At 41.8% G+C, this 22,474-nt stretch overlaps 1 protein-coding gene across 5 annotated transcripts in view; it reads left to right on the forward strand.

Annotated features, from left to right (window-relative positions):
• The window catches only part of TTC6 (tetratricopeptide repeat domain 6), a 252,004-nt gene that overhangs the window by 145,840 nt on the left and 83,690 nt on the right, over window positions 1-22,474 (forward strand). For all 5 annotated transcript variants that reach the window (XR_010793217.1, XM_066608455.1, XM_066608456.1 and 2 more), the window contains exons 21-24: window positions 9,393-9,544; window positions 11,638-11,769; window positions 13,821-13,970; window positions 15,720-15,860. Coding sequence is in view for 4 of the 5 variants with exons in the window: in XM_066608455.1 (XP_066464552.1) it covers window positions 9,393-9,544; window positions 11,638-11,769; window positions 13,821-13,970; window positions 15,720-15,860 (575 nt within the window). In the remaining variant the exon portion in view is untranslated. The remainder of the gene's footprint in view (window positions 1-9,392; window positions 9,545-11,637; window positions 11,770-13,820; window positions 13,971-15,719; window positions 15,861-22,474) is intronic.

The following is a 22,474-nucleotide window of genomic DNA, read 5'->3' on the forward strand; positions in this document are numbered from 1 at the left end:
TAAGAGAAAAAAGGAGGAGCAGCAGCACTGTGCAAAATACTTAATATAGCTGAAACGTTGCTGTCCATTTTTTTGGTCTGGGATATTTAATAAAGGTGCGCCTTTTTTCTACTTTTCTACTCTGTGGTGGATCTCCTCCTTACATTAAGTATTTTGCACAGTGCTGCTGGTCCTCCTTTTTTCTCTTAAGCCATTAAAAGGTATCATATCTACAAGATTACGTGGTTTCTCTTGCTGGGAACAATCACATTTTGCTCTACTGGCTAACATGGTACCAGATCTTTGCTTTCATTTTACTTTTTACATCAGTATTCCAAGTTCTTTAAGCCTTGCAAAAAGAAGGATTTCGGTTGTGCCTCAAACCAGTCATACGTAGCAGCCATGGCATCAGAAATGGTGTGAAATTTGGTACCCTTGAGGTGTTTTTTCAGGTTTGTAAACAGATGATAGTCGGAGGGAGCGAGATCTGGTGAATAAGGTGGGTGGTCAACCAGCTGGAAGCCTAGTTCCACCAGTTTTGCCGTGGTCGCTTATGCAGTGTGAGCGGAGGTGTTGTCTCGCAGGAACAAGATTCCTTTGTACAGCTTGTCGCGCCTTTTGGCCTTCAGAGCTGCCTTCAATTGGTCCAAAAGTTCAATGTAGTACCTTACATTGATGGTGGAACCATTTTGAAAGTAGTCCACTAGCAGCATGCCCTCCTTATCCCAGAACACAGACGCCACCACCTTGATGGCTGATTTTTGCACCCTGAACTTCTTTGGACGAGGAGAACCATTGTGCCTCCACTCTTTTGACTGCTCCTTGGTTTCAGAGTCATACAAATAAATCCAGGTCTCATCCATAGTGACCAGTCGATCCAGGAAGTTCTTATCAGTCCGGAAACGGTGACAAATGGACTGGGAAGTTTTCACTCGCATGGTTTTCTAATCTGTTGCCAAACATTTGGGGACCCACTTTGTGTCATTCTCCATTAATATTTGAACATGAAGAAGCTATCTGCAAACACGTTCACGAGAAATCCCCATGATGTCCACTATTCCTTTAGCTGAAGTTGGCCGATTCTCCAGTATGAGGTTGTGCACAGCATCGATGATCTCCGGAACAACAACCTCTCTCGGTCGTCCAGGACGTTCCTCATCATTGGTGCTGAAGTGGCCCGTTTTAAATTTGGCAACCCAATTCTTAACTGTAGAATATGAAGGGCATTGATCCCCCAATGTCTGCAATATATCACCATGAATATCCTTCTCCGACTTTCCTTGCTGAGACAACAATTTTATCATTCCTCAGCTCTCATTTACTCCACCATTTTGTTTTCCCGCATGCCTAGATCACTGTTGCCATAAGCTACAAACACAACATTTTGAAAACATATATTAGACACATAAGGCTTTCATGTGATGTAACATTCGTCACCATAGAAACAAAAAAAGAACTGAAAGCCAAAGACTTATAAGCAGCTCCTCGTATATAGTATTTTTCACCAACTTTTGCCTCTGCAGACTGTGTCTTTAATTCTTGGTTTCCCTAGAGCTGGTGGATGGAGACCAGCTGCTATGGTGACTCCATACACTGCACACAAAGGAGAACAGTATATCGTCTTCTCTATCTGTTTGTAGCACACCTTCACAATTAACAGCATTATGGAGAATCTTGTACAGCAGTGCAGATGTGATTTCAGTAGCTGTGACATAGCAAACACTTATTATTAGCAACATGTCTGTTTAAGTCTTTACTTCTGCCTCTTTCCAGCAGCTTCCTCCTTATTCTCCTCTTCATAGACTTCTATGAACAGCAATCAAAGACCCTTCACCTACCCCTATCTGTAATTAATCTTATATCTGTTACCAGAGATGGTCTTTACATGATAACAAGCAGTGGATACCAAATTTGAACGAAATTTTTTCCCCCCTAGTGGTCAGCATTTTATAGGGACCTTGCAGCACAAAAATGTCATTTTGGGTAAAAGATTTGCATGTTTTCTAGTTATTACATTGGCTGTCACATAAGCGCAAGTTTATTCAAAGTGCAGTGACCATTTAAAGTTCCTCTGTTTTCTTTTGTTGCAAGCCTGGAACCCAAGTACAGTTAATCTTTGTATCTCATACTGCTATGGCACTGGGACGGCTGGGATTATCACAGAGGCACAAGATGAGCCCTCAGTGAAACACAACTCATATTTCTATTTTCTATTTGCTTTAGCTGATATGTATTTCTACAGTATGTAGATATCGGGTGTCCCAGGTAGTTAGGCCACTATACATGAGACAAGTCTTCGTTCAACCACCAATACAGTATGTCGCCCAATGCCCCGATAAACATGCACTTCAGCTGAGCGTGCCTGCATCTTGTATGCAGTGAGAGCTATTGACCATCTACCTTATACTTATCTTTCCCAATATCTGCCATTAGGAAGGAGTTTTGAGGTCCTCATACATATTGGTTGATCTACATCTAATGTACATAACCTACCTTACTTTTTGGAGTGGGTGCTTTTCAGCACTGGAATCCTGGCTTTGAAGGAGAACATCTACATAAAGTTTCTATACTCTGCCCATATATATATGTGGGTTTTCTCCAGGTATTTTGGCTTCACTCTACATAGCAAAATAGGTAAACTGTCAGTGGTGTCTGTGTAGGCATGTTGAAACTAGGGAACGTACTTCACTACTAAATATGTGAGTGCTATAGGTCACGAAGGGTATAGTTTTTTAGGGAGAGAACCTAGAAGGTGTGAGGAGAATTATGAAGCCATTCTGGGAAATATGCAAATGCAAAGATGGAGCAATGCCTCAACAGCGCCACCTATTGGAAGGCAGCCCTTCACAGTAATAGACAAACTAAAACTGCAATACTTTATTAATAATGGTTAAAATCTTATGGGCCTACACAAACAGACTCACATATATCACACAAAGAAGAAAAGAAATCTCTCATTCCCCAATGGTTAAATTGATATCTCAAGGAGTCTTGGACCGATTTCAGATATAATTCGTCCAAGCGCATGAGGTGAACAGTTTTTAAATAGGAGTGATGTCCATTATGAGTATATGAGAGGGTCTGATTGGAACTGTCAGTATCAGTGCAGAGATTGATCAAAGCTCTGCCAGATATAATAGCCGAGAGTGATGGTCGATACATGATTGACCCAATCACTCAGAGTGGGTATAGCTTGATTAAAAAAAACTACTCCTCTGGAAGACAGCATTCCTGCAAGTGAATGTTAGACCTTTTAGCAAGCCTTGTAACAATGACTGGGAATAGAAACTAACTAACTAAATATCTATATATATATATATATATATATATATATATATATATATATATATATATATATATACCCTTCCTGACCCACATTATAGGCCATTCACCCAGCCAAGCCAGCAACCAACTCTACACTGATGAGGGGCAAAAATCCCCAGATAGTCTGTCTGTAGATGGTTACTTCTTCTTTTTGGAAAAGATTCTGGCTTTGGCTTCTATTTCCAGTCAATGTTACAAGGCTTGTTAAAATGTCTGACTTTGACTTGCAGGAATCCTGTCTTTTAATAGGTGGCGCTATAGAGGCATTGTTCCGTCTTTCCCACTTGTTAGTGCTATATATACATATAAGCGTCAAGTGAACAAATAATTGAAATTCGAAAGGCATGGCAATTTGGGAATATTTCCAGTATGTTATCTAATGGCAAATCTGCATTTCTCTGTCAGCTGGAGGTAAAGTGCATTGCTTAGGAGGGCTTTATGTACCAAAGAGTGCCCTAAAATCCACTACAAATGTTACAATGTAATCAACACTGTACAACCGGAATGCGTCATAAGATTGAGTCTATACACATAGCAGTTAAGCTGGCTCTAGACTTGTATGTTTTTGTTGTGATTCCTCCCTTGGCTCTTTTATATTCTGTTTTTTCCATTATCTGGCTAGAAACCTGTAGCATTTATCTTGTACTCTACTGCTGCATTCAACCTGCCAGTGTGTTTCAATGTCTGGCTCTCAGTGCCACAAACAAAATGCAGATTTAGGATACACAACGTGCTCCTGAATTACCGTTTCACAAAGAATCTGCAATTTTACCACCTTGATGCTGGTTGAATTACATTTCCAATCTGTTTCATCTGAACCCATCTAGGCAAAAGTAATTCAAATACACAATGTGACCATTTGTTCAGTTTTGCTGCTTTTCTTTAGAAGTATACAGGACTGGACCTAAGTGCACTCTATATACTCAGAGTAGGAAAGCGTAATGCTAGTAATGAGGGGAGAGTCCGCTGCCATTATGGAGCATCTTTTGTGGGAAGACAATCAAAACTGTAACATAATCCCTTGGGACACTTTGGTGCTGAGATGGTCCTTCTAATCATGCCACATGTCATAATGTATCGGTTGGCATTGGAGTGTTACAGTCCTCATTGTGTCACTTTTTGACTATATTGTTCATGCTTCTCTTTAATGATTAATGTATGAAGCCAGGAGGATAACAGAAAGAATAGCATTCAATCTATAGTAAAATTGGAACTGTATTCTTTCAGCTTGTCAGTGGTGGGTAATGGGGGATATTTCCAGGGTTAAATTCTGGGACCTTATTGACAATTGAGAATAGCATAGTAGCTTATAGCTATTGATCTGCTAATCATAAAGGCCAATCAACATAAATAGAGATGAGCGAGCACGCTTGGATAAGGCAGTTACTCGAGCGAGCATCGCTTTAGGAACTGCATTCTCATCCGAGCAGGCTGGGGGCGCGGGGGCTGCGGGGGGCGGTGGGGAGTAGCGGGGGGGAGGAGAGAGAGAGATCTCTCTCACGCTACCCCCTGCCACCCCCCGAGCCTGCTTGGACGAGAATGCAGTTACTCGAGAAGAGTGATGCTCGCTCGAGTAACTGCCTTATCCGAGCGTGCTCACTCATCTCTAAACATAAACATTCAACGTGCAAATTGGTAATGTGGAAAAATGCAGTTAGACAAAATGTATCTTTTAATTTTTATTAAGACATGATGTTTTACAATCGCCCCGTTAAAATCCCTAGTAATTCTCATTTATCAAAACTGTCTTATAGAAAATCTAGCCATGTTTCCCAGAGCAGCCAAGAAGAACTCTGCTTTCATTGACTGAATTTTTTTTTACCCAAGATTAAAGAAAAAGGATGAGAGGGCAGATATCTGTGAGGCAAAGAAAAAGCACGATTTGCCCCTTAAATGCCCCACTGCTCCGTTCCCAGAAGCACTTGCAGTTGTCACGTTCCTTCTATCATTCATATAACTGGTGCAGCCAATCACTGTCCTCAGTAGTTCAGTGTGAATGGACAGCATGTGACATAATATGTTTGGAAGAATTGGACTAAATCCAACATAGGTGGACAATACATAAATGTCTCCTTTTTTCCTCTTTATGTATTGTCCACCTATGTTGAATTTGGACCAATGCTTTCAAACATACTTTTTTTTTTCTAATTTAGTTTTTAAACTTAACAGTGCATTATATATAAAAAACCTTTCTGGGCAGCATAATATTATTGATCTGCCAACCATTTTTGGTCACTAGAGCGATGCAGATGGGTGTCAACTAGAGATGAGCGAACGTACTCGTCCGAGCTTGATGCTCGGGCGAATATTAGGGTGTTCGGGATGTTCGTTATTCGTAACGAACACCACACGATGTTCGGATGTTCGGGTTACTTTAACTTTCTTCCCTGAGAAATCTTTTCTATATGCGCTCAATGGGGCCGGCGGCAGCAGCGCCAACCCCATTGAGAACATATAGAAGACAAATCCTTCTTCTCTGCCACAGCTGTAACAGCTGTGACAGAGAAGAACGATGTTTGCCCATTGAATTCAATGGAACCGGCAATACAGCCGACTCCACTGAATGCAATGGGCTGCCGGCGATCGCGGGATGAATTGTCGGAAAGGGGTTAAATATATAAGCCCTTTCCTGCAATTCATCCAGAAATGTGTAAAAATAAAAAATATATATATACTCACCTGGTGCCGGCAGACGGAGTTCAGCGCGGCAGGCTGCAGTTCTCCTGAACTGCTCTGAACAGCTGTGAGTAGTATTCAGCAGCCGGGGATTTAAAATCCCCGCCTGCTGAATGAGAGGCCTCTGATTGGTCACAGCCTGACCAATCAGAGGCCAGCCCTCACTCACACCCATTGCATTCAGTGGAGTCGGCTGTATTGACGGCTCCATTGAATTCAATGGGCTAACATCGTTCTTCTCTGCCACAGCTGTTACAGCTGTGGCAGAGGAGAACTTGCTGTGTCGTTCCCATCATTTTCTTGAATTGCCAAGATTTTCACACATGAAAACCTTAGCGAGCATCGGCGAAATACAAAAATGTTCCGGTCGCCCATTGACTTCAATGGGGTTCGTTATTCGAAACGAACACCCGAACATCGCGGGAAGTTCGTTTCGAATAACGCGAACCCGAACATTTTGGTGTTCGCTCATCTTTAGTGTCAACCTTTCTGGTGTTAGCAACACAGAGATGGTGGAAAAACCATGCGCTGCTTTGGCAGAAGAATTCGGACGATCTTTCGAACTTCCAGGCAATGAAGCACATATTTTCATGCACCTCTGCGATGTAATTAAGCATCACTATTGCCGGCGTCTACCTATGCCCAAATTGGCTGGCTATTGCTCGCCCAATCAAGTGTTTTGACAGGAGACTATAACCACTCCCCATATATTCACTAATCAGTAGACATTGTATCTTATAATTAGTGTTTTTTTTTCTCTCCTTCTGTTCTTGATAAAGAGGGAACTTCCTTTGAAACGCATTGCACAATTTGTATTCCTGTATGTATACTCTAGCAATAAAAGTAGTGTTAAATCAGAAATTGGGATCGTAGACTTCATCCTTCTAGTGACCAGTTTAAAAGTGCATCTGGGATTTAAAGGGGTTCTTGATCTTTGAACCCCCCCCAAAATGTAAGTGTCATTGCCTTTCTTTGCATACCGCCTTTTTTTGGATACACGTATGACATCTATGTAACCTCTAGAGTGCTGGAACTTTTTTTCTTTGTTTAAATTCAGTTTGTATGTAAAACATTTCATGAGACGATGTGAAACTAAAGCGGAAAATATGCAAAAAGAAAGGAAGTGGGGGCAAATACTTTTTTACAACTTTATGGAGTGTGCTTTTTCTGTTTTATTTCCAGCCAAAATTAAGAATGAATCAAAGATGCTTGCCTTGCATTTTACAATTGGCTTTGTATAAACAATGTTTGCTAAATTGTATTTCCCACAAAGTATATGATTGGCGCATTTGGCGTCCTTGCTGTCAGCATTTCAGATGAGAGCAAATAAGAAAATAAACTCTATAATTAAGCTAAAAAAAAACTAGGGCTGTTTTTTGTTTAGCTGAGTCATTATGTAGTCAGCATCTCCTTAAATACAAAGGCCTGAATCTCCAAGGCTTGCAATGTGTATGTGTCCACAGCAGCCCTCTATCTAATTTATCATTGTATGGTACATTTCTTGTCTTCTAGCACACTTTATGAAAGCCAATACAGTTAGAACCGGTAATAGATATATGTGACCCCAATTTAAGAAATGGCTTTTGCCAACTTTATTTATGCCAGTCTGAGATAATTTGGGAAAAAATTAGAAGCAATATCGGGAAATGATTTCTTAATAAAAGAGTAGTAGATGCTTGGAACAAACTTCCAGCAGACTAGGTAGGAAAATCGATAGTAAATGAATTCAAGCATGCCTAGGATAAACATCTATGTACCCTAAGAGAAATAAAAACAAAATAATAGAAGGACAGACTCGGTTCACCACGTGGTCGTATTCTGCTGTCAATTTTCTGTGCTTACCAGCACATAAAGAAACAACAACAAAAAAACCTCTTTGTATACACATGAATTAGGAATTTTGTTGTAGGAGCCGAGCAACAAAAAAAAGTGACGTTTTGAAGCCAGCATGTCATGGACACTAATGACACCTAACAGATTCCATTGACCATTAAGGTGTTCGTTAGGTTACCATCATGCCCCTGACATTGTACCGGACAAAATATCTCAGCATGCTGTGCTATTTTGTCCAGCATTTTGTATCGGATCTTCCCCAGAGGCAGCAATACAGATGTATACAAAGCCCAAACCAGTTGACTTGGACCTGAGTACTCAAGTACAGTTTACTTACCAACAATGCAACAAGATTTTAACTGTAATTGATCCAAAGTGGCATATCAAGCCTTGCCATATAGTTTTAGATTATGTCCTGCTAAAAAGAAAACATGTTAGATAATTGTCAGCAGATGTTTACAGGATCTTCAACAATCTGATATGTATGAGTCACCCCAAGAGTCCCCAATGTCTGCTGTTTGGGAGAAGGATTGGGCATGTGTTTTGTCTTAACATACTGTTACTTTCGAGTTGAACATTAAACACTTTGCCTGGATCAGACGTAATTAGTTGTCCAAAAAGGATGGATATATATATATATATATATATATATATATATATTATATATATAGGTGAAGAACACAAAATGTGAATGACAAGAAAAAATAGTGGACTGGGAACTCTGACCCAAACTACCAGTGCAATGAGACCTTACCTAAAAGCAGAACACTTACCCTGATGAAGGCAACCATGACTTTCCCTAGTTGGAATATGGGAATATATAAGCTGCAGAGAGCAACAATCAATGCCATTTAGATAGAGGCTAGCACACAAGGAACCAGATGACATAGCAGTATAGTCAGGAATTAGATGACAAAGCACTCCAGAATACCCTTTACACTAAGCTGACTTATGTGACATTAGAGCCGCTGATATGACAAGACACACCATCAAGTGGAAGTATAGCTGGCATCCTCCATGAGGATGAGCTGGGATGAATGTGTACAGACAGGCACCGATTGGCTGGCCGGGACACACGCCTCCCAGTCAACTAGTCCATCCATACACCTGCAGAGAAGTGTTAATGTCAGCATTCAGCACCACAATTACGCAGACATAGGCCGACATATGGATGATGTGGGCTTGGGCTGACACCATGACGTCACCCCGGATCTGATCCGACACTTTCTGACAAGCCATGACACATACCCAATCCTTAATTTTCCCAGAAATAGAGCCGGATATGTCACAGTAGCAATAAATGTCAGTTCTCAGCTATTGTACTGATTCTAGATGTCATTGTAGAAAGATAAGCCATTGATGCTCTGAGTGAAAATAAAAACCCACTTCAAAATGCTACGTCTTGCTGCACTGACTATCTTAGAAGTATTTGCCGAAATTCGGATGTGAGGGCTCCCGAGTAATTGACCCTTTTGTACTGCCTATATCGTGGCTCTTTAGAAGAGTGAAAAACAAGTCAACCCATGCTTATTGATGAATTTTCCTTTCCTAATGCTTTCTAATGACTGTGTTCTCACCAGGTTCCTCACCAGTGCAGCAAGCTCTTGTCCAGTCCTTCCTCCAGCAAAACAGCAGTGCTATAGACTGCTTGGTTTCTGCCATCAACAATAAGCCAGTGCCAGCTCTGATAATACTTTTAGGCAAAATTCAAATGAAGGCCAAGAAGAACAAGGTAACGGGCTTAAAGTAAAATCACATTCCACAAAGTTCAAAGAACTTCATGAAAGCATCTGTCAAATTATTTATAGAGCATCAGATAATATTTTACAAAGATATGTCATGCCACATTTATGTAAAGAATGCTAAAAAATAAAACCCAACATGAGAAAGCTGTGATCCTTCCAATGGTAAAGTAATAAATGCACTGAACGGAATAAAACAGGTAACTAGTTTAGTTTCAAAAATTAGAATTTTAACATTCTCTATTTTTTTTTTTACTGTTTTTAGGTAGCTTTGATGCTGCTTGGAAATCTTCTAGTAGTATCTGTGAATTTAATGGGGTGGTCAGAGATTAGGAAAATACTACCTTTTTTCTTCTAGAAACAGCACCACTCGTCTGCAGGCTGGATCTCCTATTACATTTTAGCACTATTCTGGTGAATGGGCTGAGCTGCAATACCAACAATGTCTTTATAGACTTATGTAACATTTAAAGGAGTCTCCAATTGCAAAATCTCTATTGAAATTAAATTTTTTAAAATTCAAATATGAAGTCTTTCAGTTTATGTGATGGGATGATGGTGCACATGTAGTGAAAATGTGGGTTGATAGAAAGATTTAGGTGTAATATCGATAATCTAAATTTTCATGCATATGGAAGATGATATGTATTCTCACCTTTTAATTGGGGTATTCCCAGAATCCACATTTACCACCTATCTATTGTTGAGATCCCGATCCCCACCTACCACAAGAAGTGAGCCCCGTTTTACCCCTTTCCATTTGCTGAACTCTTTCCCACAACGAGTAGCTGGAAGAGCAGCATGCGTTTCAGTTGGATTGTGGGAAATAGAGGAGTACAGGTGCTTGGCTATCTCTGGAAGCCCCATAGAGTTGAATGTAGTGGCAGAGCACATGCTTGGCCACTGCCTTATTACAGCTACTTTTTACTGTAGGTGTTCAAGTGGTTGGACCTCCACCGGTCAGATAGTTATCACTTATCCTGTGGATAGGTAAAACATATTGATTCTGGGAACACCTTTTGTAAAGGTGTTATCCAGGCAGTGCCTGTCGAGATACACTGGGGTCATAGCAGAAGCGCTGCTCCAACCCCTGTGTAGGGGATGGCGCTCATAATTGCAAGTGAGCTGTGCCTGCAATTAGGAGCACCGGCCACTACACAGGGGTCGGAGCAGCGCTTCCGCTCTGACCCCGATGTTTCCCAGCAGGTGCTGCTGAGATAACCCCTTTTAACTTTTTGGTTACAAAAATAAATGTACCCCTTTTTTGCACAGGCTTTTGCAGCATCTCCTGGCAGTGACCAGGGTGTGTCTAGCCCAGAATTAGAGAACTTATTTAGGTTTGGGTATATTTATGAATAAAGTAAATCTTATTAGGTTTGCTGAGAAGATTGGTGCTTTTACGTGTAGTAGCATTTTGAAATTCTTGATTTTGTTTTTTTAGACTGTTCCACAATTTTAGAAAATTTTGCATATGTGATTGTTCTAACACTTTTGGGGGGAGAGAGTAGGAGATGGTTGTTTTTTGCATATTTTTGTCTTGTGTTTATCAGTGTGATATATTGTGTTCTGGTAGAAAATGTTTAGAATTAGCATCAGGTCTTTGTTTGTACATTTCACACCATTTTCTATACAGGCATGAGTGTCTCCAGACTACAAACAAACTATGTAGTCTGATCCTGTGTTTGTACGCTACTTTGAACCTACTGAGTTCAGGTTAACAAGAAGCATGACACAGATGAATAGGAGTGTGACTGCAGGAACATACTATACAAGAGTTGTTTGTAGTCTGTAACTGTGGACACACTGCATAGTAATGGTAGATACACAATGGTAGGAGATTTTTATTGAAAAGCATAAGCTTTGTTTTTCATGTGAAGATGTGCATCCCCTTTAATTATGCCTAAATTATTACTATGCATTTTTCCTATTGGAATTCTTACAAGCCGTGTTGACAGGGATAATAATGGTCTGCACATTGTTGTAGAGATTCGTACCTCAGGGAGAATCAAAATCTCAGCCACTAAAATAAGATTTTGTCTTTTTTTCTGTTTTTAATAAAACAATATTTGCATATTTCTAATAGGAAGCAAGCGAAAGCTTCAGAATGGCACTTGACCTACTGAGCCAATTAGAGGAGAGGTCATCCACCTCTGACAAAGCTGAAGTTTTCTATTTGCTGGGCTTGTGCTATATGGAGCAGTTTAAGTTTTTACCGGTGAGTTATAAAACACTTTGTGTATTCTGCTTGCACTGAACTTGTATAGCTGCTTAAATCACACTTCTACTGTGAAGTATAACACATCAACAGTGCACAGTTGTTAAAAACTAATTTGACACTTTTAATCTTTTGATTGTTGGTTTTTAGGTAGATTATTGGGTGTGGGTTTATGTGTGTAAACATGGTATGAGTGTAATGGACTATAAAGACCAGGTAGCCAGTTATGCTCACATGCTGCTTCACTGCGGACTATTTTGGCTAACATACCAGCAGTCCCAGTTAGGTGGTACATATAGTACTAATACTATCAAACTGATTTAATAGGCAAGAGTTCGATAGCAGAATAAACACTGCGGTCATACAGAAGTTGACGACTATGGCTGATAGCAGAAAGTTTAAAAAGAAGAACCCATCAGGTTTATTGTAACTCCAAAAAAATGCAACGTTTTGACACAAGTGGTCTTTGTCGACACCAGAAGCTAGGGGTGTGACAGCACTTAGCAGGAGGGAATGCCCCTGTCAGACCCCTAGCTTCCGGTTGGGTAGTACTGCAGCAGGGAGGACACTGAGAGCTGAGGTGTTGTAGCGACAGCAGGGAACACTGACAGTGGGGTCAACTTGTCAGCTTGTTTCCCCCCTGATGCCGAACTCATACCTTTGGCCGACATCTCTGCTCCTGTGCAGCCTGCAGCCACTGCTCAAGCTGGGACTGCTGTCACTCAGCTCCCTGCTGCTCTCTTCAGCAGACTGCCACCTCCACTCCCGTCCCCCCGGTCGCCTGCTGCAAATGTGGCCTCCCGTTCCCCCTGTGCCGGCTGCAGCCTAGAGCGCTGTCATTGGGGTTCCTTGCTCCTCTCCCCGCCAGACTGTCATCTCTGTGACTGGTCCCCCTGCGGCCGGGACCGCTGTCAGTATGGTCCACGCTCCTCTCCACACCGCACAGGCATGTACGCTGTGGTTACCTCTGCCGCCGCTGCAGCAGACAGGACAAGAGCTGTCGGCCGAGATGATGGTAGGCTGCTGGGGACAGGTTGCCTTGGATGCAGGGTTAGGGTTAGTTTAAATGTTAGCCTTACATTATTAGGTGTAAACCGCTAATAATGTACGCCTAACACATAAACTAACCCTAACCCTGCAAAGGCAAACCTCAGTCCCCAGGCTACTAGGACCTTGCTACAACCAGCCAATCAGTCACTTCTGGGCGTACACTGGGCGACTACAGCCCATCACTAGGTCTCCACCCATACTTATGGTGGAGACAAGATACACCAGTACCGACTATTCCTTTTGTTCAAGTGTTGATTTACTGAGCTAAATGTTTTGTAATACAGAAAATAACAGCAGATTTGAATTCCTGGCATCAAAAAACATTTTTTTAATACATTTTTAAAATAGATCTAAAAAAATAAGTAAAATTTAACCCTCCAAATAACTTGCCCTATTGATAAGCAAAAAAGTGCTTTTTAATTTTAAAATTAGTATATTAATTTACTAATTGTATTTTCCTGCAGTGCATTACACATGATGATGGTAGCTTCGTTAGTCTGTTGGAATGATATATGCAAAATGGTGTTGCAGGTGACTGAATGGTACGGTATATGCGGGCACACTGGCAGAGTTCTTCTATAAACAGCATCAGCCGGAGAGCACGCCTAGTGCTTCTAGAGTGCCTCTGAAACATCCATAATGGGGATGCCAGAATGATGGCAGAGTGAAATGCAAATGGAAATCATTTTTGCCATTAGTGATTGTGATTCTCAGAGCTGTGTAACCTGTGGCAGAATTGAGCCACCCATCAGGTTATGTGAGGAACTGCAAGCTGTAGAACTTCATGAGTTGCACAGAATATGTAAATGTTTCTTACTGCGTGCTTTTGTTCATGTGATATATTGCACGTGGTACCCTCTTATTTTCATATTATCACATAACGCATGTTATGACTGTTGGTTCATTAGTGCACCTAATGTGTATGTTGTAAAAGAGACTTATGTACATTTTCTCCATGAGGGGATCAGTTGCAATGAATACGGTATATATATATTTTCCAGGCTTTTGAGGCTCTGACCAGTGCAGTGAAGAATCGTTCTGGTTATGGTGATGCTTACTATCAGCGTGGACTGTGCCGCATGCGTCTCCAGCAATCAAAGTGTGTGCAGGATTTCAACAAAGCCCTGCAGATAAATCCAAAACATCTCCAGGTGAAAATCTATAGATTTAAGCTAAGAATATCTTAGGTTCCTTCATTTCATGTTTACTGGTTCTTTTCAAGGTTAACGTCTTCTAAACTGCATAGGACAGAACTACAATGATCAATATGTGATAATATATGATCTCATGTATGTGTGCATATATTAGGAGTCTCAGGAGGTGCAAAAAGCTCTGTGCCCTATATAAAGAGTCTAGTTGTGTAAAGCAAAAGATAAATATGCGCCCTATTAGAGTATTCACACGAACACTTTTTATGTCTGACTTGTCGACCAAGAAAATTAGACCGAAATAGGATGGAAACAAAGCATATATCTGAAATGGTTTTATTCAAATGTGATTTTTTTTTTTCCTTTCAATTGGATGAACAGTTAGAGCAACAATAAAAATCTCAGCATGTCCTATGTTGTTGCGATTTTCAGGTGAAAATCGTCCATTCAAGTCTATGGGTGTGATTAAAGTAAAAAAGGATAGCACTCGTCTGATGTGATTGCGATCAATTTGTTTTTACATATAACCATAGTAGCCATAAAATAATTGTGCAGACACTTTAATGATATCATTTGGCCCATCATGCATTTTTCAGGACTGTAAAAAACCCTGCCCATGTGAATATATCCTTAGGGCTCCATCACAATGGCAAGTGCGACCTCGGCTCGTGAATAACGGCCAGATATCACACTCACCGTGGATGCGAGGCGTTTTTATGTAAATACAACCTCATATCACTTCGAAGAGGAAGGGAATCTCTGCCGCGGCTGTCACAGCCGTGGCACAGGATCACAAAGTTCTCCCATTGCTTTCAATGGGGCTGGCACTGCTGCCGCCAGCCCCATTGAAAACAATAGGCTATCTCACAGATAGATAGGACATGCTGCAATTTGTGAAGGCAGCCTTATGCTGGTTTTCCACATTGCAGTAACTGCATGTGTATGAAATCCCACCCACCAGCTACAGCTGAAGGCTGCAGTAATGTTCTGTAGAAATATGAAGCAATACCTTTGCAGCGCCACCTATTGGATGGCAGCATTCCTTCAAATCAATGCTTGACCCTTTATACAGGTCTTTATAACAATGATTGGGACCTGTATAAAGGGTCTGACATTGATTTGAAGGAATGCTGTAATCCAATAGGTGGTGCTACAGAGGTATTGTTTCATATTTCTTATTTGCATAAATTACCCAGAGGAGCATGCATGGCCATATAAGACTCCTCATACACCTCAGAGTTGTCTTCTCACACCCCCTTGTGGGTGCTCTCCTTGGTAAGACACAATGCCATACCCTGACCTGCTCACCCTCTAGGTGTCTCCACAAACTTTTTGGGTGCTCTCCTTAACTAGAAACGACACCTGTCTTGGCTCTGTAGATTTTGCATTGGGTCTCAGATGCCTCAGATTACCCCTATAATAATCTACTTTAGAAGATACATTTAAAATGCACACGACTATTCCTATTGTATTATCCGATGACTTTGTCAGAAATATAAGATGAATGTTTTCTTGCTTTAGAAATGTCCATTTGTGAAGAGCTCTTCTCACAATTCAGTTATAGGAATGGAGCACATCCTCTTTGGTATCAGACAGGCTGTATTTATCTTGTATCTATATGTTGTGTGTGGGGTTTATCCACTGATTTCTCTAAATGGTTACTATACATTGTGTTCACCTGCTAATATGTGATGACTCATCTGTTCCTGTTCAGCCTGTACTTCCTACCCTAATGATTTGTTTTTTATGCAGGCCTACTTGTGCCGAGCAGCTTTCTATGGATTTAGAAAGAGATATTCCAAAGCCATCATGAATTGCAATGCTGCAATCAAAGTACAACCACGCAGCGTAAGAGCTTATCTTTACAGAGGAGCACTGAAGTACTACATTAAGGTGAGATGCCAGAACGCCGGAACATCCTTTTAACTACTCTAAAAGCCTTGTAGCTTGTCTCTGTAATTATCACTCAAAAGGGATTTTCATTCCATGGACTCTCCTCTTTAAGAAATGATTTTATGAATCTGGCTTGTGTACCACGATCAATCTACTGATTCTATTCTAATGAAGTGAAATTTACATACTTTCAATAGCAGTGATGTCATAAATTACAGGAAAACAAGACCCCATAATATTGCTGATAATATCTACAAAACCATAAACTTTGTTACTCAAAGCTACTGCATGATTTACAAACTAATCCCCCTCAAGTGCACTGATACAAATGTATTATCCAAAATTCTCTCCGGCACAGACCTTTTGTAATTTTTTTTGTTTTTGGAAATCTCTACAACAATTGCTAAAACCAAAACCACAAGCCGTATACGGTTATTACTATGATATCATCATAATGTAAATAAGTATGTAAGCATTGTTGGGACCTAATCATACTAAGGCTTAAGGCCCTTTTAGGCTGGGGTCACACGAGACGTAATTCTTGCGGAATGACCACACCAAAGAAACATGAGATTTCCGCAGAATAAGCGCGGCCGCGGCATTTCGCTGTGGCTTTCTCTCCCCATAGAGAGTAGAGAGGCACTTGTGGAAACGAGAAAAGAATTTACATGCTGCAGAATTGAATTCTGTGCCCCATGTCAGTTTTCATGCGGCTTGGCCACAATGGATTGGCTGCAGCATGTGGACAAGATTTTTACAAAATCTCTTCCACTTTGCTGGCTAATCCCAGGAGAAGGAGCTGCGGGCGAATTGCCATACGGACATTCCGCACGGAAATTCCACAGGAATTCCGCCCTGTGTGAACCCACCTTACTCAGCCTGATTACTGGACACAAATGTATGCCTAATCATTGGGCTGTGTAAAAGGAATTAGCCGATAATTGTTCGACTGATTGTTGATTTTCTGCAAGTATAAAAATGCTTGCTGGTTGGCTTCACAGCTCTCCATGTGAACAAACTAAGATGTTCATACATACACGTTTGTAAAAGAAATGCCAAAACCACAGAAATGCATCAACCAATTTTCACATGAAAATAAAATTGGGTATTATATAGCCTAATTATAAACCTAATGTAATATCTTAACTAAGATGTTTTCAGACTGGCATAAAATTTAGAGAAAATTACAGCACCAGAACTTTGGTTCTGATGAACCGTGAGAGGATCTGGTGTTGCCTGTAATCCAAGTACAAAAAAGACCCATATTTATGCTAATCTGAAAGTGGCCAAGCACTGATCAATTTTTGTGGAGCTAGTTAAAAGCGATTGTCGTCCACTGACTGTCACCATAAATAATGTATTTTTCTGAATGGCGAAAATCTTTTTCACCTGTCAAAAATGCATTCGACATTCCTCTGTAGTGACGAGTATAGCTAGAGAAGTGGTAAGCATATTTCACACTAGAAATTGGTTATGGACTGAATGGATAATATAATACATTTAAACTTTAATATTTGTGTGTAGTGTGAGTGTTTGTGTGACTTATTTCACACTGCAATCTGGAAGCTGCTAACACTCTGGGTCATGGAGTCAATAAATAGCCTAATTAGGAGCAGAGGTGCTCATTTTTTCATCACCTTTCTGGAAAAAAAGACATCCATATGTGACTGAGAGCAAAGGTCCATGTTAACCCTTCCACTGTGGTTCTCTATTGTTAAACAGGGAGACAGTAAGATATATTCCTCTCCCTACAGCCTATCCCCCTGCTGCTCCATCCTTCACGCTGGCTGAATAGGGGAAACTTCAACTTGCTTTCCATCAGGCTAGGTTATAGCTAGAACTGTGATCTTCGCCTGGGCTGGCTTTAAAACAAGACCAAGATTGCAACTCCGCCTGCAATTTAGCCTAAGACGGAGCCTTTAGAAACACAGGAGGCAGAGAAAGCTTCAGGTGTTTGGAGTTCCCACTTCAACTGGCTCTATCTCAAGAGTGTTCTGTATTGCAGCTAGAGATGCGACTGTTTTGTTTTAAAGCCAAGGTCAAGATTGCAACTCTTAACTGCCATACAGCCTGAGAGCATTTGTAGCAAGGACATATATCTACTGAAGTGCCTCCCTGCAAGGTCACATGTGATAGCTCCATGACAAAGATAATGTTAAATAAAGTCTTTTAAAAAATAACTTTTTACCTCTATATGCCTATATAACAAATATGTTGTGTAAAGCAGACAACTCCCTAAGTGGTAAGTTATGTTGCACAGCCGGAAACGTTTTGTTATATTGCATGGCTTTTTCTTGACTGTGATATCTTTCAGTGACAAATAATTTTAGGCCATTGAAAAAAACACTGTTATCGTCTCACCACAAAAGCTATTGAAAGAGAAAACAAACATTGACACCAAAACTTATCTTAACATGTTGAACAGGGGCAAAACTACCACCATAGCAGCTGCTACAAGGCTCACAGCCCAGTCCTAGGCAGGCATGTCATCAATGACCTTTCCACACTCCCCCGTCATGCACTCCACTGCACAGGATGATTCTCTGTGCCCAGGCCACAGCATGAAGGAGTGGGGGAAAGGGTTGACCGGCTCACCGCAGATGTGTCCCCTAGACCTTCCTGTCCTCCCCCGAACACTCATGCTACCAAGCATCAGGTGGAGGCAAAGACTTGAGGAGTCTCGGTGGCACAATTGGTCTGTTGGAGAGAGGAAGGCAAGGAACTCCAGTCTAAGCCAAGCACACGGGCCAGGTTGTGTGGAGTCGACCCAGTGAGTTTGAGTACAGCAGGAGCATGGAGGCAGTGTTACTAGCAGCAGACATCTGTGTAAGTGAGCTCAGCCCACACAAACACTGCAGAGGCACAGAGCATACTCGCAGCATTTTTTACTATGCTGTAGGAATTTGTCTGAGGTGTCCATCACAACGATTATCGCTCAAAAGATGTTGCTCAAGCGACTTTTGAGCGATAATCGTTGTGTCGTTCACAGCGCAAGATGATCGCTCAAGATGAGCGATCACCTTGCACTGCCAGCGGAGATTGCAGAAGACAAGCGGGAAGTCCCTGCTTGTCTTCTGCATCCAGCTGTTCCCCGCTCCGAGTGCCCAGCTGTTATACAGCTGAGCACTCGGAGCAGAGGATGCAGAAGACAAGCTGGGTGTCCCTACTTGTCATCTGCATCCAGCTGTTCCCCGCTCCGAGTGCCCAGCTGTTATACAGCCGTGCACTCGGAGCGGAGGATGCAGAAGACAAGCGGGGTGTCCCCGCTTGCCTTCTGCTTCCAGATGTTTTCTGCACAGAGCGCCCAGCTGTTATGCAGCCGAGCGCTCCATGCCGGGTATGGAGAACAGGGCTGGACCGCTCTGTTCTTCATACTCCGCCTGTCATCAGGGACAGGATACAGCTGAAACAATAGTATCAGCTGTATCCCGCTGTGAATCCCTGATAAGGCTCATCTTCGTCTTTCCGCACTCTGAAAGACAATGATGAGCGACGGCTTAACGAAAACTGCATGATGTCAGTGCAGTTACACACAACGATTATCGCTGAAAGGACGGCTTTTGAGCGAATTTTGAGCGATAATCGTTGCGTCTAAATGGGCCTTTAGCAGTGATGGAACTCCCCAGATGGAAATCCAGTGAGTAGTAAAAAAAACAAAACACTGAGAACGCTCCCTTTCCATTATATTTGGAGTATAAAAATAACATTATATACGTGTATATTTTTTCTCAAGGCAATTTTGCCATCCATGGTGGAGGGGCGAAGGTTAGGAGGCACATTCATAAAGACTCACTGGTTTTGCATTAAAAAAAAATTACCAGTATGTAAAATTTTGATACTGAGACTTTTCATTTTTTATAAATTCTTTCTTTATTGCATAGACATATACATCAACAATCATTTTGTCATTTTCAACATTCTGAATATGTCAAGCTACTTTTTCGAAATATGTCAAATCTGGAGCACATGAGACCAGGCTTATAGTCTTCTTGGGTGGTCATCTGTGGCGTCTCTATGTAGGTACCATTGTGTTGTTTTGTATTGAACTATTTTAACTGCGTTAACTAATAGACTTACAGGACACATATGGGTTAGACACTTGGGGTATGTATGCGGGGGGGGGGGGAGGGGAGGAGAAGAAGAAAGCGTGGTAGAGAAGAAAGAGAGAAAAAAAAAAAGGTTATTGTGAGAGGGGGGCAGGGGGGTGAGATGTGCTGGTTAACTTGTAGTTAGTTCAGGTAGGTTGGGAACTGAGTAGCGAACGGTATTCTTCTGCGTCTTGGAATTCTATCCAGTGGTACCATTTTTTCCTAAACTTTTCCTGTGTGCCCTTTAGTGTTGCGGAAAGGTCCTCCATCTCCATAATCCATCCTATTTTGTTAAACCACATCGCCATTGAAGGCGGGTTTGGTTTTCTCCAAAGCTTGGCAATGCATGATCTCGCCGCGCCCACCAGGAAGCATACCATCGATTTTTTTATAAACCGTTAGTGGTATATCGCAGTGGTGTAGGAGGAAGAAGGATGGCGTTTTTGGTAGAGAGTATTGGGTGAATTTCGAGGTGATCCGCCAAACCTCTGACCAGAAGCTCGCCAGCACAGGGCAGTCCCAGAATATGTGCAGCATAGTCCCTTGGTCTATTCCGCATCTCCAGCATGTTGGGGAGACTGATGGGAATAGTTTGTGCAGGTGTGAGGGCACTCTGTACCATCTGGTGAGTATCTTGTATCCCGATTCTTGTATTCTGGTCGAGATTGAGGAGGAGTGTGTCATGATGAATATTCTGTTTCTGTCTTCTGGGGTTAGTTGGATTCTTAGCTCCTCCTCCCATTTCACTATGTATTTTGGTATTGATGTCTCCGCCTGTGTGTTGAGGATGTTGTACATTCTAGATAGTGTATGTCTGGAAGGGCCTACTGCGCTACATGTGAGTTCGAATTGTGTTTTGTGTTTCCTAAATTCACTAGGGTGTGGTAGTGAACGGAGGAAATGTCTTAGCTGTAGTGTCTGCCATATTGGTAATGGAGCTGAGTCCCCATTTCCTCTTAGCGTTTCCATTGGGGGCCATTGTCCGTCTTGTATGAAGTGCTCTGCCCTATATTTGCCTACAATGAACCAGGTCCGGAATACCTTGTTTTCACAACCCAGTGGGAATCTTGGGTTGTTCAGTATTGGTAACATAGGTGAGGGTCTGGGGAATATGTCTGCTCTGTTTGATACTTTGGTGTATACCTTCAGAGTAGGTCCGATAGTAGGGTGTTGTGTGAGGTCTGTGGCGGTTGGATTGTCTATCCAGGGGAGGACTATTAGTGGTATGGAAGATGTAGTCTGTTCTATAGTGATCCACTGTTTAAGCTCTGAGTGACTGCGCCAGTCGATGATCCTCACTAGGTGGACTGCCTTGTGGTATTTCCCGAAATCTGGTAGTCCTATTCCCCCCTCGCTTTTTGGTCTGGACAAAGTGCTCCTAGCTATCCGCGGGGCCCTACCCGCCCAGATAAAGGTTGTTATCTGTGATTGTAGCGTCCTGAAAAATTGTTTCAGTATGTGGATAGGAAGGGCCTGGAGTACGTATATGAGTCTGGGAAGGACATTCATTTTAATGATTGCTCCTCTGCCAAACCAGGAGAAAGTACTCTTCGTCCATGTATTAAGGTCCTGTCTGATCTTGCTTAGTAATATTGGGTAGTTGGCTGCATACAGATCTTCCACATTTGGTGTTAAATGGATCCCCAGGTATTGTATGTGGTCTCTTGCCCATGAGTACGAAAAGTGGTCTTTTAGCTCCTCTACCATGTGTTGTGGAAGGGAGATGTTCAATGCCGCTGATTTGTGGTAGAGTATCTTGAAGTTGGATAGAGTAGTGTATTTATTTATTTTCATCATTAGGTTTGGTAGTGAGATTCGTGGCTTAGCGATAAAGAATAGAAGATCATCCGCTTATGCCGCGATCTTGTGTTCTGTATCTCCTGGATGTTTGGATGTTTGGATTGGATCTAATCTGTGTTAGCAGGGGCTCTAGGCATAGAATTAATATCAAGGGGGATAGGGGGCAACCTTGTCTTGTACCGTTTGAAATCCTAAATCGTGTTGAGAACTGGCCGTTTGCCCTGACTGATGCCGTTGGGTCTGAGTACAGACTTGTGGTCCATTGTGACATGTTAGTTCCTATTCCCATGTGTTCCATAGTCGCGAACAGGAAGTCCCACTCTACTCTATCAAATGCCTTGTTCGCGTCTGTAGATAAGAGGCATGTCGGTAAGGACATTTTTCTTGCTAGATGCATTAAGTTGATGGCTTTTGTTGTATTGTCTCTCGCTTCTGTTAGCGGGACAAATCCTACTTGATCTTTGTGAATTGTAGTTTGCAAGTAGGGGGAAATTCTGTTCGCGAGGATTTTGGCAAACCGTTTCAGGTCTGTGTTTAATAGGGAGATTGGGCGGTAGCTCTGGCATTGCGCTGGGTCTTTCTCCTCTTTATGGATGACTGTTATATGTGCTGTTAACGTGTCCCTTGGTATTTTTTTCCCTTATGTTATGGAGTTAAAGGCTTTTATGAATATGGGGGAGAGGGTCTTTGCATATTTCTTGTAATAGGTTAAGGTGAGACCGTCCG

This window comes from Eleutherodactylus coqui, chromosome 6, assembly GCF_035609145.1.
Source record: "Eleutherodactylus coqui strain aEleCoq1 chromosome 6, aEleCoq1.hap1, whole genome shotgun sequence".
In the NCBI taxonomy this organism is placed as follows: domain Eukaryota; kingdom Metazoa; phylum Chordata; class Amphibia; order Anura; family Eleutherodactylidae; genus Eleutherodactylus; species Eleutherodactylus coqui.